Source organism: Mchenga conophoros, linkage group LG23, assembly GCF_057382185.1.
Source record: "Mchenga conophoros isolate Kocher_MC1m ecotype Shallow Benthic linkage group LG23, M_conophoros_male_GT1.1, whole genome shotgun sequence".
NCBI classification, from domain to species: Eukaryota; Metazoa; Chordata; class Actinopteri; order Cichliformes; family Cichlidae; genus Mchenga; species Mchenga conophoros.
Window position 1 is genome coordinate 3,669,578 of NC_140547.1, and position 13,141 is coordinate 3,682,718.

Sequence of the window (13,141 nt, forward strand, 5' to 3'; positions counted from 1 at the left end):
ACCAGACGGCCTGATGTGATGTGATGCTTTGGTTTCTGCAAACACAAACAGATCCAACTCAGAAAGATACACTCACATTTACTCACATGCACTTTCTTTTATCTCTAAGCTTATGTGTCTGTGTGGTGTTTGCCAGCAGCACACACATATGCACTCCTTTAGATCATAATTTATAGATTATCATTCCTTCTCTCTGTAACTTTAACTGATGGATGAAGAAAAACAAACCAGTGTGAAAGGTGAAAGACGAACATCATAGAGACGTTTTTAGAGCAGAGAATGCCACATCTTCCATTACATGTATGTACGATGAGATATCAGAGACTACAGCTTACAGAAACAAAAACAGTCAATAGCAGGGGGATTTTTACTTTCTTTGTGCCTTTGTTTTCTACATTTTCCACTACTTCCTTTTTTTTTTTTTAACTCTCTGTGCTTTTCTACTTTTTCCTCACCACACCCAGCTTCTCACTTTCTGCCCACCAGGAGAGCTTTACAAACTTAAGCAGCAAGCATAGGCAGTCTAAATATTTGAAAGCAAGGAATGGCTTTTAAACACTCAACCACTGAGCTGAGTGAAGCTTCCAGTCTCTCTAACATGGATGTGTGTCAAGCCCGCCACATGCAGCGGTCAGCCTCTGGATTTGATCCCTGAAACTTTCTTGATCTCCGTATTTGACCAGAATTTCAACCTTTAACAGTCCTGTCAACAGCTGTCACTCACAACACCTCGGGGGGGGTGTGTAGTGCAATAAGACAGACAGACGTCTTACTGCATGCATAGGAAATGAAGTCATTATGGAGATGAGGAATGGGTGAGAGCGGTGAGCTCCAGATTGCCTTTACTTCTCCTTCTAGAAACTCAGAGCTCCCTGAGAAGAGAGGTGGAATTTACACATCATGTAAAAGCCGTGGTCTGTTTTCAAGGAAATTATTCCTGAACACTGTGGGTAGCTGTTTTTGTAGCTCTGTTAATTCAAATTCTGCTGTGTGATTTATAGAGAGATCCCGTTCCTGTTAAACAGTAGATGGGAATGCACAGTGAGGCCCAGGGATGCCGACCTTATTAAAATCTTTGTTGCATTACTCATATTTTGCTCAAGGAAATAGTCTTAGTACAAAAAGTGGAAAAAGGGACTTTCCCCTAAAACACAAACAGGTGCACACATATACATTATATGAGCACAACTTGCAGGGAGAATGCGAACACACACAGGTTCACGCACAAGCAGATCGCAGAAAGAAAAGCACTGAAGCATGAGCTGCATTCTCCTGGGAAAAATGTCAGCATCCTCATAACATCTAAACGAACTTGACAGATTTAGAGTTCCTTAAAATCAAATCCTCCACCAATGAAAAACAAAAGCAAAGCAAGCTTTCTGTTTAGTCTATCTCCTCTTTAAGATCATATTCTTATGTACCTGTGGAGCACTTCCAGCACAGTATTTGCTCAGAGCCACCCAGCTCCACCACCCCCAGAGTTGGCTCTGCGTAATTTTGTTTCCTAAGTCAACAAAACAACTATGAGAGATGTTGTAATGTTTAGACATTGCTTTTCACCAGCATCATCAAAACACTGGGGGATACTGGGTGGGGGGAGGTAGTGTCCTTCAGTCCAGTAGACTTCACATACTTTATTGCAATATTGAAGTTATTCCTTAGAGTCATGGTGGCCCAGCACCTTACATATTTTCCTTTAATTTGTCACCTATTTAACACCTACACACATTTACAAACATGTGAAGATGAGAGTAACATTTTCCACATTATCTCTGTCTGCGCTTGCCCTCGTCCTGGAACATATTTCCAAACAAACCAAAAGTGGAACACACCCTTGTCAGCTAATATGCTTTTTCTTTCTCATCCATTCACTGGGTATGTCTCCTGGATGTTCGCTTTTCTTCTCTTTTTAACTCATCTTCCAATTTCTTGATCACCCACTTGTTTAAATTGCTCTGAGGGAACTGCTTGTGTTTGTTTGGACCATAATGTAGCAACTATGCCCAGCAGGCATTCTGCTTGGGTTGAGGGCGTACGTCAATCCCTCTCTCCCTCTGATCGTCCTCTCTATCCTCCACCCTTTCCTCCTTCTTTTCCATCTCCTCTCAAACCACTTGCCAATTATCTATTTCTATTCTCTCTTCCTTTGTGCTCCTTTTGTGCAATTTTCATATGAGGTGGTCTGCTTGTAAGCCATGTGGGATTTTTTTTAACCACTAGTGCATATCAGTTGATGCATTGTTTACACAAAGTAATTGCAAACACATTTGTTTGTGCAAAAACTGAAAAATAACATAATTCTCTTCCTGTGCGTTTTCTGCATTCTTGAAGCAATGTCAAATTCCTAACTGCTCAGTGTTTCCATTTTCCTTGCTTTTCCTGCTTTGCTACTAGTGTCTCTTTCCTCTGACTGATGTGCAAAAGCATATAGAAAGAAAGGATGGAGAATCACGCATAAAGCGAGGCTCGGTGAGGTTTAACTTGGAAGGAAAAATAGGGAAAGGTCTGAAAGAGAGAGAAGGATGTGTGCAGACCAAGCGTTGACATGGTTTAAATTGAGCGTGAATGCCTAGACATGCTGCAATACCTCTTTTTTCTTTTCAAAACACACTAATACATCCCTCCCGAAAAAACTTGCATGGAGGGAAAAAAGAGAAAAACTGACTGTAAAACAAATGCAAAATGGAAGCTAAGAAGCTTAAGAAGCCTGGATATGGAAGATAAAGAGACAGGCAGATGTGGCAAACATAGAAAGGTGAATGTGCAAGTGGAGTAAATTAAGTCATTGCTACTGTAAGTGGAAATCAGGATGGGATGGTTATTAAATAAAGGAGTTGCTGGTTTATTAACTCTGCGCTCTGGAGCCACGGGAGGGGAAACACCCTGTGAGAGGGTGTATACACAGCAAAAACTTGCTCCTACTTAAAACAAAATATTTATTAAGTAAATAAAATATTTGAAAAACACATATCTGCAGTTGGAGAAATGACAGCAGGTGGTTGGCTGATATATGGTAGTGGTTGCAGTTGGGCTGAAGCCACATTCCCACAAGCTATTCTTTTTATGTCGCAGGCAGAGCAACTTGTCTACTGGAAGATTAAATACGACCCATATGGAAAAGAATTTCAAAGAATATTTAGTAAATGTTTATTTTGTGTATTTTTAAATCTTTAAACAAAATTCCTGCCACGACTTATGTATGAAACTGGCATTTTGTTCATGCATAAGAAAAGTCATAAGAAACAAGTATTCATTATTTTTCCAAGTAAACATTATGTCGTATGAGTACAATGAGAAGGGTAAATAATATGGATATTTTCCTTTGAGTGCAATGAAGCCAATGATGAAAACAGAAGCTGTGTTCCACTTCTATGTTAATATTAATGATAAACATTTTTAAAGTATGACTTTACACTGAGACCGTACACTGAGAGAAATCTACAAAGTCATGAAGATGTAAGCAGCTTGGCTGGGTGAACTACAGCAGCACAAAGCCATAATAGATGCCACCTATCAGCTAAGAAACTGAGATGCCACAAACTGATAATATTATGTGTGTATGTGTATGTAGACAGCTCACCAGTAGTGAGACAGTAGAAAACTGTAAAAACATGTCCTGTTCTGATGAATCTGCTGCAACGTTCACATGGTAGGGTCACTGTTTACTGCTTCCAGCATGATAACATGTCACAAAGTTCAAATCATCTCAAACTGGTTTCTTACATTTTACTGTAGTTTAATGTACATAAAATAACTTTCACAGTCCATCGTGTGCATGTGTGGCAACAGGAGATTCACGTCACAGATCTGCTGACGACAAATCTGCAGCAACTTTGCGTCATAATGGACCAAAAATCTTTGAGGAATGTTTCGGTTCCACATTGATTTTATACCACGAATGAATGCAAAACGTTGTCCAGCCCAATATGTTAGGCATCGTGTTTAGGCATCAAATATCCTTTGATTAAGGAGAATATTTTCATCTTCTGTCATGAGGACATGTTAACTTGCCATTACCAATTTTCTAACCAAAGCCACAATCTTTTCTCAATATTATCCAAGAGTTCTGATTGCTTGAACAAAACCATAAAAATTTGAATTTACGGAAAAGAAGGAAATGTTCTTGGATGTGTATCTTCAAACAATGTGCAGATGGGGGCGAGACAGCTAAAGACACTGGGAAAAAGAAAAACATTGCTTTCTCTTTTTTACATTTCTTTTAAGGTCTTTCCGTAAAAACTTGAAAAGTAAACATTAATAGCGAGCATTACACTGCAATGATTAGGGTGTCACTAAGTACTGTAACTTTAAAACAGAGTGGCATGTTTACAGTGAGCTACCTGTGCGGTCAGCCCACGAGCACTACAAGCAGCAGGGGAGCAATTAGGAGTCAGCTGACCTCTTATTACATTTAAGCTAATTGAGCTGTTTGTTAAGACTGCTCTGTGCTTCAGAAGCACCACACTGTTTACTGTCTGAATACTCCACAAACAAACACACTAGCTCAGCCTCCCACACGCACCTTCATCTGCTTGGAAAGAGCTATTATTTCTCTACCCAGTCACTCACCCACACACAGGCACGAACCACAAACCTACAATGAAACAAACAATGCACATGCCACTGTTGTCAGATGAAAAGCTTGTGAATTAACTTTTTCCAAAAGAATGGATTTGTAAGAACTTGGAAAAACGTTTTGTTTGTTCAACAAACGGAGCCAATTCATGAAGAAATGTGCAGTCCCTCACTTGAGAGTTACCAACATTTCATAAGTGTTGGTTCTCGTTGTGAGAAATATTGCTTGCTTGTTGTGTGTGTGTGTGTGTGTGTGTGTGTGTGTGTGTGCATTCAGTGGGCTGTTTAAGCAGCAGATGCAAGTTTAGCATCCAAACCAATTCTCCCTCCACAGAAAACTGAATGGCAGTTTTACAGCAAGTGTAAAAATTGAACCCATATGGTTGTTTGTTATGTCATCTTCCAAACAAAGTTACGCATAAATATACACAACTTTGTCGAGGTGTGTTATGAATGATGGCAGAGTAGAGGAAATCAAGCCAACACACGAAACAGTCAGCTTGACCTCACACCCAGCAAACACGCGGCACATGCTCTTCTTTGCCCCGAGCCCACTGAATTTAATGAAATAGCTGCTTGACACAGACATGAAGGAGGTTAAATCTGTCAGCATGCAGTCACTGAACGAGCTGACTTTGGCCCCAAGATCTTGTTTGAAGGAAAGGGTGAAAAGAGAAAGAAGAATGCTGTTCTTTTCAATTCAGTTCAGTTTTATTTATATAGCGCCAAATCACAACAGCAGTTGCCTCAAGGCACTTTATACTGTGAGGTAAATACCCTACAATAATACAGAGAAAACCCCAACAATAAAATGGCAACAGTGGGAAAGAAAAACTCCCTTTTAACAGGAAGAAACCTCCAGCAGAACAAAGCTCAGGGAGCAGTGGCCATCTGCCGGTTTTATCTGTTTATCTCTGCGGTTTTAAAGAAGGCCCAACAGCGTCTCCACTTTCTGAGAATCCTCAGAAAAATGGACCTGAAGAAGGAGCTGTTGACCGTCTTCTCCATTGAAAGTGTGCTGACATATTGCATCGGTGTGTGGTTCTCCAGCTGCACCACAGCACAGAGAAAGGTCATCAATATGGCCCAAAAAATCATTGGACATCCTCTTCCCTCCCTGTACAGCACTCGCTGTCTCAAGAGGGCACGCAGCATTCTACGGGACGGTACACACCCAGGACACGGGGTGTTTAAGCTGCTGCCATCTGGCAGGAGGTTCAGGCTGCTGAGGTCCCGAACAAATAGACTCAAGGACAGCTTTTACAACAGGGCAACAGCCCTGATCAATGCAAATAGCTGACCTGACTGGCTTTTTTTATTACTAAGTTATTATACTGTGTTGTGTTGTTTGTGTTGTTTGTGTTGCGTTGTGATGCGTCGTATCGTGTCGTGTTGTGTTACATGTAGTGCCGACGTAGGACAGTTTTCCAATTTCATTGTACTATTGTACTATGTATGACTGTGCAATGACAATAAAGAGTTATCTTATCTTACATAACCAAATAACAATACAGTTGGCCTTTGTAAGTGTAGAAATATTCCCAATTGTCAGTCTAATTATCCTTTGACCTAATGGTGGTGCAAAAGTACTGTGCAAAAGTCATGTGCCATCCCTCATTTCTTTATACCGGTATGTTGCTGACAAAAGAGGAAACATGTGTAGTTTATTGAAACATGTGTAGATAAATGGTAAATGGCCTGTATTTGTATAGCGCTTTACTAGTCCCTAAGGACCGCAAAGCGCTTTACACTACATCCAGTCATCCACCCATTCACACACACATTCACACACTGGTGATGGCAAGCTACATTGTAGCCACAGCCACCCTGGGGCGCACTGACAGAGGCGTGATAGATGGTATTATATGGTTGATCAAAATCCGACAGTTTTTTTCTCCGTTGGTTTTTCCATCCATTTGGCGAGATCCCAAACACACTTGATGAAATCCAGCCCATTGACAGAGTCTCCACTATGTGTTACAGATTACTGTGAACACTCACTGTTGTGCCACTTTCCTGACCTCCTCTGTACATATTCACAACGGTTTGAACCAAAAATTTCAAATCAAGATTCAACACTCGTTAAGATCCATTGCCACTAATTTATGTAACCGGTTTCTGCTTCTGTTTCCCCATTACACTGACATTTGTGGCAAGTGGAATAATGCTACATAAACACTGTTACATTTACAGTCCAGTTTTTGTATAATTTCACACACTTCCTCCATTTGTCCCTGCTTCCTGTCAGAGCTTTGCTGGATTTTTTCCCCCGTATTTCTTAAGGACATGACTTTCACTGTTTATTTGCTGTAGATCCTTTGCAGTCCTGCCACTTCTTCTTTTGGCTCCCACGTGTCTAGCCTTGCCAGTTTTTGAATTGCTTGTGCAAAAATAAGATTCTAGGTTTGTCAAACTGTGTGATCTTTTGTATTTTTTATAGACAAAATTGAAAAATTTACATGTAGACGCCATCTCTTGGCCCATCTCTTAATTCAGTTGCCTTTTTTATGCTTGAATGATTCACAGGTCACTGTTAAATTACTAACCAAATATGAAAATATTCCCTTAAAAATGGTTGGGCACAATGACTGGACTGAAAAAAAGAACGAAAAAGAAACAATGTCCAAAGAAAAACTTTGAAATATCTTCAGAAAGCCTGGATATGTATTGCTCAAGAATACTTGGAAAAAACCCCAATGAAGTTTGGCTCCTTGGAAGGAAAATATAAATGAATGAGGGGTGGCGCAAGACTTTTTCACAGTAGTAGTTGTCAAAGGACGTGAACTGACTCAACAAATACTTAAATAGTACTGTACTGTACCTTTGACTTCACAACAAAATCATACGTTTTCTCCCATAAAAACTTTAAGCCTATGAACATGAGAAAATGTCATCACTTCTTATGGCAATATGTAAGTATAATAAAAGAAGAACACAAGCACACACACACACTCACTGTCACCCAGACAAAAAACTCACACTCGGCCCTCTGTGTAATCCCATCTGATCTCACCGACGCTCTGTTGTTAGAAGCCTCCTCTCACTCCACGGCCTATCCCAGCACTGCCTTTGAACTCAGCTGCCAAGAAAGTGTAACACCGCATGCCTCTTTCTTTGACTTTCAGGAATGATCAGGAACATTATAATGATAAAATTGGCAGGGGGTGAGGAGCTGAGTGGGAGCAGAAGGCCTCGACGGAAAGCAAGAAAGAGGCTCGAATATTGTCAGCGTGTTGTTAATAAGCGAGCTGAGGTGTGCGAGTGTGTAAAATTCCTGCGCGTGTTTGAGTATGTGTATACGTCTGCGCACAAATATGAATTCCTCTCTTAGGGAGTGCGTGTTGGTGAGGGTGATGTCAGGCTACATTATGGCTTATTGCTGGGTTGACTGACATGCAGGATTATCGGCTGATGGGATAAATTAAAAGAAAAAAAAAGCTTTCATCAGCATGCGGCTGGGGCCTGAATGTTTGATGTTAGACTGAAGGAGTCATATGCAAGGTGATGGAAAGTGAGAGAGGGCTGGAAGGGAGGCAAGAGGTTGAGTGCCCGATAGACAGACCAAGTTTTCATTTGAACAATCCCTGTTATCTTGCAGATTCTTCACTTCACTCCATGTCTGAGTTGTCACTGTCACCAAAATCCATTAGTGTCTCTAAAACTTGGCTGAGAAAAGATCATATTTAATGAGGCAGTCCACAAGAAAATGCAAGAAATTTAGATTGGCACGGTTTCTCTGGTATTTGTCGGACAAATATGGACATTAAAATGTATAGAAGCACTTTTAGGTTTGCTTACATTTCTTGACCAAAGCTATAGTTGCCTGTGTTAGGAAGATATAGTCTGTTACAGTTGTTAGAAAATAAGAGTTCAGATAGTGGGCCACACAAACATGTTATTGGTATGTTCAGCACCACAATGAAAACAAAGCTAAAATTTATGGAAGTTTTGTTCACTATATAATAATTGAGTGCTTTCAACGTAAGTAAATATCCATGAAACATAATCCAGGCTAGATTTACTCTTGAAGATAAATACATGCGCCGCAAGAAGCTGAGTTTGAGTCTTTTGTGACCTCTGTTTTTTTGTTTTGTTTTGGTTTGCTTTTTGTTCACTGCTAGGCCACTTTCTGGGGAACCACAGCGTGCTGGACATCCTGAGGCAGGAGGGCTATGAGATTGTCCACATGCCCTCTGATCATCAAGAGCCAGCCACAGAGTGAGTAAGCAGACAAGAGTGCGCAGTAACAGATGACGGAGCATGTCATTTGATTAAATGACTGTGGTTACAAAGACAAAAACAAAAATAAGTTGCTGAAAAATAGAAAAAAATAAGTGGTTGCTTGGATTACTCTTTAGAAAAGCAGTTGTTTGACATTATGGAGTCTAAGTTCTTGATGACGACACATAAATTGCGCTAATTAAATTTGAGTTTTGGATGATTCCGGTTTTGACTGAGTAATCGGGCACTTTAGAGCTATTTAAAACTCTTTACATGTTAAAATTATGACTTTTTCTAACCAGACAAGATATTTAATGGAAAAAGAAAAAGAGAATGTGATTTTCTATGTGCATGAGATTGATAATGTTATGGCAGTGCAGACTGTGAAGCAGAACATTTGTGCACTCTTACTGTAGATTTTGGCAGGGATACAGATGCACATCCACATGTATCTGTACCGACCCCCCCCAACTTAGTCTGTCCACATCTGTCTAATTCTCTTGAGAGTTGAGGCATTTAACCTCAGCAGATTTATTGGAGTGCAGATACGGTCCAAATTGTGCTATGCAAGAATCCTTTGATACCTCATCACCTCCCTCACCTGCCTGCTTCTGCCCCCCCCCCCTTTCTGGTGGCTGCCAAAGGCCACTTGCCAGAGTGGTGGTTCTGTCTGCTTTCACTGCAACATACAAACACATGCATGCATGTATGCAGGATAAATGTAGAGATGCTCAAATTTACAACTATGCAACACATACATGACTCAGAAAGAGTCTTGGCTTCGCTCCTGTGGCCTTCTACAACTCTTATTCATGTCTGTTAGTGTTCAGGCCCAATCACTGGCACACAGCACCTCCACTCTCACCTAAGGGTTTGATCCATGGGCCTATAAAATAATAAGAGCAGTCGCTGGAATGGAAAAATGGAAAAACAAGGCATAACAAGAACAGTCTTTTTTCTAACAGTAAAAACAATTCATCCCTCCAGCTGGAGCTTTTCACAAACTTCTCACTGCAAATTACAGCTGTAAATGTAGCCTCCCTATCTCTCTCCATCCTGTTTCCAGGCTTGTGGGCTTCAGCCAGTGGTTCATGGTTTAAAAGCTGACAAGTGGACTGACTTACTGTGGTCACGAAAAACTTGTGTCTACTGCGTGCACGCACACACACACACACACACACACACACACACACACATGACCACACACTTGCCTGCAAGCTGACACTTCTAGCTCTCCGATACAAGGTGATCTGACAGGCGAGGAAACACACCACAGGATGGCTGGATGAGAGGTGTTTATGAAAGCTGTTAGCCTCAGACCTGGAGTGTTTTGAACCCACTGGCACAATTATATGACTGACAGAGCAGCCCAGAGCTGGGTTTGGCTGTGCAGTAGCTTGACCGCAGGCCTGGAGCTATCATCGCACTGACCAAGCCATCAGGGCCTGGGTGAGACAAGGTTGTTGAAACTTGTAAAAACAGAAAGGCAAACCGACAAATTGATCATGACCGGTGAGACAAAACTGATTATAAGTATTTCAAAAGAAATCGTGACTAAAGCATGCGATTTCTACTGCTGTTTATTTCATTTGAAAGGTCTTGAATGATGTGTAAAACATATTTTTGATGCTCTACTGAAACACAAAGTCACATGCGAGCCATATTGACAGGAAAAGAACAAGAGAGAAGAAAGTATGAGTAATGGCTGGAAGAAAGAGCAGCATGGCAAAAATATTTGAAGACAGGAGATTCTGGGTGGTCTTCTTGATCAAATGTCAGCTCTGATGCACAATATATTGCCATGAGAGTTCCAACTTCCTCTTACGTTGTCTGCTGGGTCTTTCAACTTTTAAAGGACGCCCTTCTGGTGTTCATGTCCTTGACTGAAGTTATGGGGTGTAAGTGGAAAGCCATGGGGTGGTCAGAAACCACAAACAACACCACTGTCTGGTAGCACATTGGAAATCTTGCGAAACAGTACAGAAATACTAAAAGAAACTATTTTGATCTAATATTTGGGTAAAAGTCTTTCTGTGAGTATTAATAGAACTGAGTCCATCCCCTGTCTGTCCTGTCCTCCCTTGCTCCAGGGCAGCAGGTCCAGACTTCCTTGCAGCACCAGAGTTCAGCAAGGAGAATACAGACACTAGCACAGGATCTCCCATTAGCTGGCCAACCAGTCCAGAGATGGAGCTGGAGCTCGAGGATCCAGAACCTATGCCTGGCCTTGGAGGGGAGGAGCTGCCTCACATGCTGCTCCCTGACAGCTTGAGCCAGCTAGAGGAGTTTGGACGCCATAAACGGCCACGCAAAGCTCACCGTGGCCACGGGAGACCCCGTCTCTTCAGTGACCTGTGGGTTCGCATTGGGGATGGGTGAGATATTTATTATGATTAGTTTGACTGTAGCTGAGTTGTACCTCTTTAAACAAAACATAATAATCTTTTAACAATTGAATGTCTGTAAGGACTGTACTGGCTTGATGACGATTATTAATAAACTCTGGATGTCCCTAAGTAAAAGACCACAATGAGATTGGCTGCTGAATATGTACTGGAAATGTTATGCATGTGATTGTTCGGAGATCATGTAAGACTCAGTTCTTTTCCAGTCTAGCTAAATTCCTCATAACCTAATTTTCCCCCCCTCCTTTCTTCAGCACCACCCCACCACCAAACGTGAGGATAATCAATGGCTATGTGACAGTGGAGCCTCCGCTGACCTACCAAAAGCATCGCAGGCGGATGGAGATCTACGAGATAGATCGAGATAGTTCGCCTTCCTCCACTTCACCAAGCCCCAGCTCAGCCCAGCTAGCTCACAGCAAAGTCACGCTGTCTTGTGCTTTAGCGTGGCTTTTATCACACATATTGTTCACCTCCTGACCAAAAGAAAGTGTTACCTCATGAGAAACATTGGACAATACTTCATCCACACCAGAGCAGTGGAGCGTACCTGATAAAGCCAAACAAGGAGTGATTGTCAGGGAGAAACATCTCAGTCAGGATAAGACGTCTTAACGTGGGACGATCCGTTCTCCACCATAGAGCGAGATCGGCTTCAGGCTGCTGAAATGCCAATGTCTTTAAAAACTTGCCAAGTCTCATAATGTGTGGAATAAGCTCTGTGCTGCGTAAGAAGCAAAACGTGGACTATGTTGAACTGCAGTGGGGTCAAGTCCAAACCTCCTGAAAGTATTGAGATAGAATAACAAACACACAGCACAATGAAGAATTGTAAATTTAAAGAGCTGGAGTCTTTTACCTATAAAAACTGTAATATTATGTAGAAAAATAAGACTGACTTTAATAATGAGAATAGGTCATACTAACAGTTATAACTCTGTGAAAAGAAATGAGTTGAATAAACAAGGTACTGTGTGAGGCATTTACCTTCACACAGAGAAGCACTCAGATGCCACTTTGTAAATTGTGCATTTTGTTCATAAAGAAATATTGTATATTTATTATTTCTGGAAGAAAGAGTATATTTTCTTGCTTTTTGAAATAAAACGTAAATAAATACAGTCTGTAAACTAATCGAGTGCATCAAGCGGTCTTTCTTTCAGCAGACATAAACTGTGTGTTTAAGAATACGTTTATAACACCACCATCTGTTCTTTATTTAAAGCGTGAAATTATGGATATTTTTTGTCATAATCTAATGAAGCATATACTTCGGAATTGTCAAAAACATTCAAATATGACTATTATCTGGAAAAATGAATAGAAACTATAGTGGAACTACACGTTTTTAACTAGGGAAACAAGCAACATGTGAGTTGAGTCTGCCACCTGCTGGCTAATACAAGGAAAACATGGGGAAAGCAAACCTCATAATGAGTCATCTGTCAGTTGTGTCTCCATTATAAAGCTCACAGACAGGACTGTGCAACTGTGAAAATGCAACTTTGAGAAATGTGAAAAGTATATATTATCACACAGCAACGGACAAAACAAAAATAAGGATATTAGCCATTAATCAAAGGTCATACTACATTTAAACATTTTAACAAAAGGAGGAATACGGAGGCCGTTGAGCTCTGAGTGTTAACAATTAACCACAAATATCGAACTCCATCACTTCCCTTTTTGAAGCTGCTTGAATGATGAAGCTTCACTTTAAATATTTTAAGATTGGATGCTTCCTCTAAGCTCCATAAAACATAAGAATCCTTTCAGTCGTCACATACTGCGATTAACTAGGTTACAACTTCTCTTAAGGGAATCGTTGGCAACAGACAAAGTGACTATTCATTTCAATAAACTTGTTGTTGTTGATGATGATGATGATGATGATGATGATGATAATGATGATACTGTAGTGTATTATATTGCAGTGCTCA

At 40.8% G+C, this 13,141-nt stretch overlaps 1 protein-coding gene across 2 annotated transcripts in view; it reads left to right on the plus strand.

Moving 5' to 3' along the window:
* The window catches only part of trabd2b (TraB domain containing 2B), a 70,906-nt gene extending 58,584 nt beyond the window's left edge, over positions 1–12,322 (plus strand). For both annotated transcript variants that reach the window (XM_085265491.1, XM_085265492.1), the window contains 3 exons: positions 8,697–8,793; positions 10,887–11,171; positions 11,456–12,322. In XM_085265491.1, coding sequence (XP_085121617.1) covers positions 8,697–8,793; positions 10,887–11,171; positions 11,456–11,681 — 608 coding nt within the window. In that variant the 3' untranslated portion in view covers positions 11,682–12,322. The remainder of the gene's footprint in view (positions 1–8,696; positions 8,794–10,886; positions 11,172–11,455) is intronic.
* Positions 12,323–13,141: the final 819 nt, after the last annotated feature.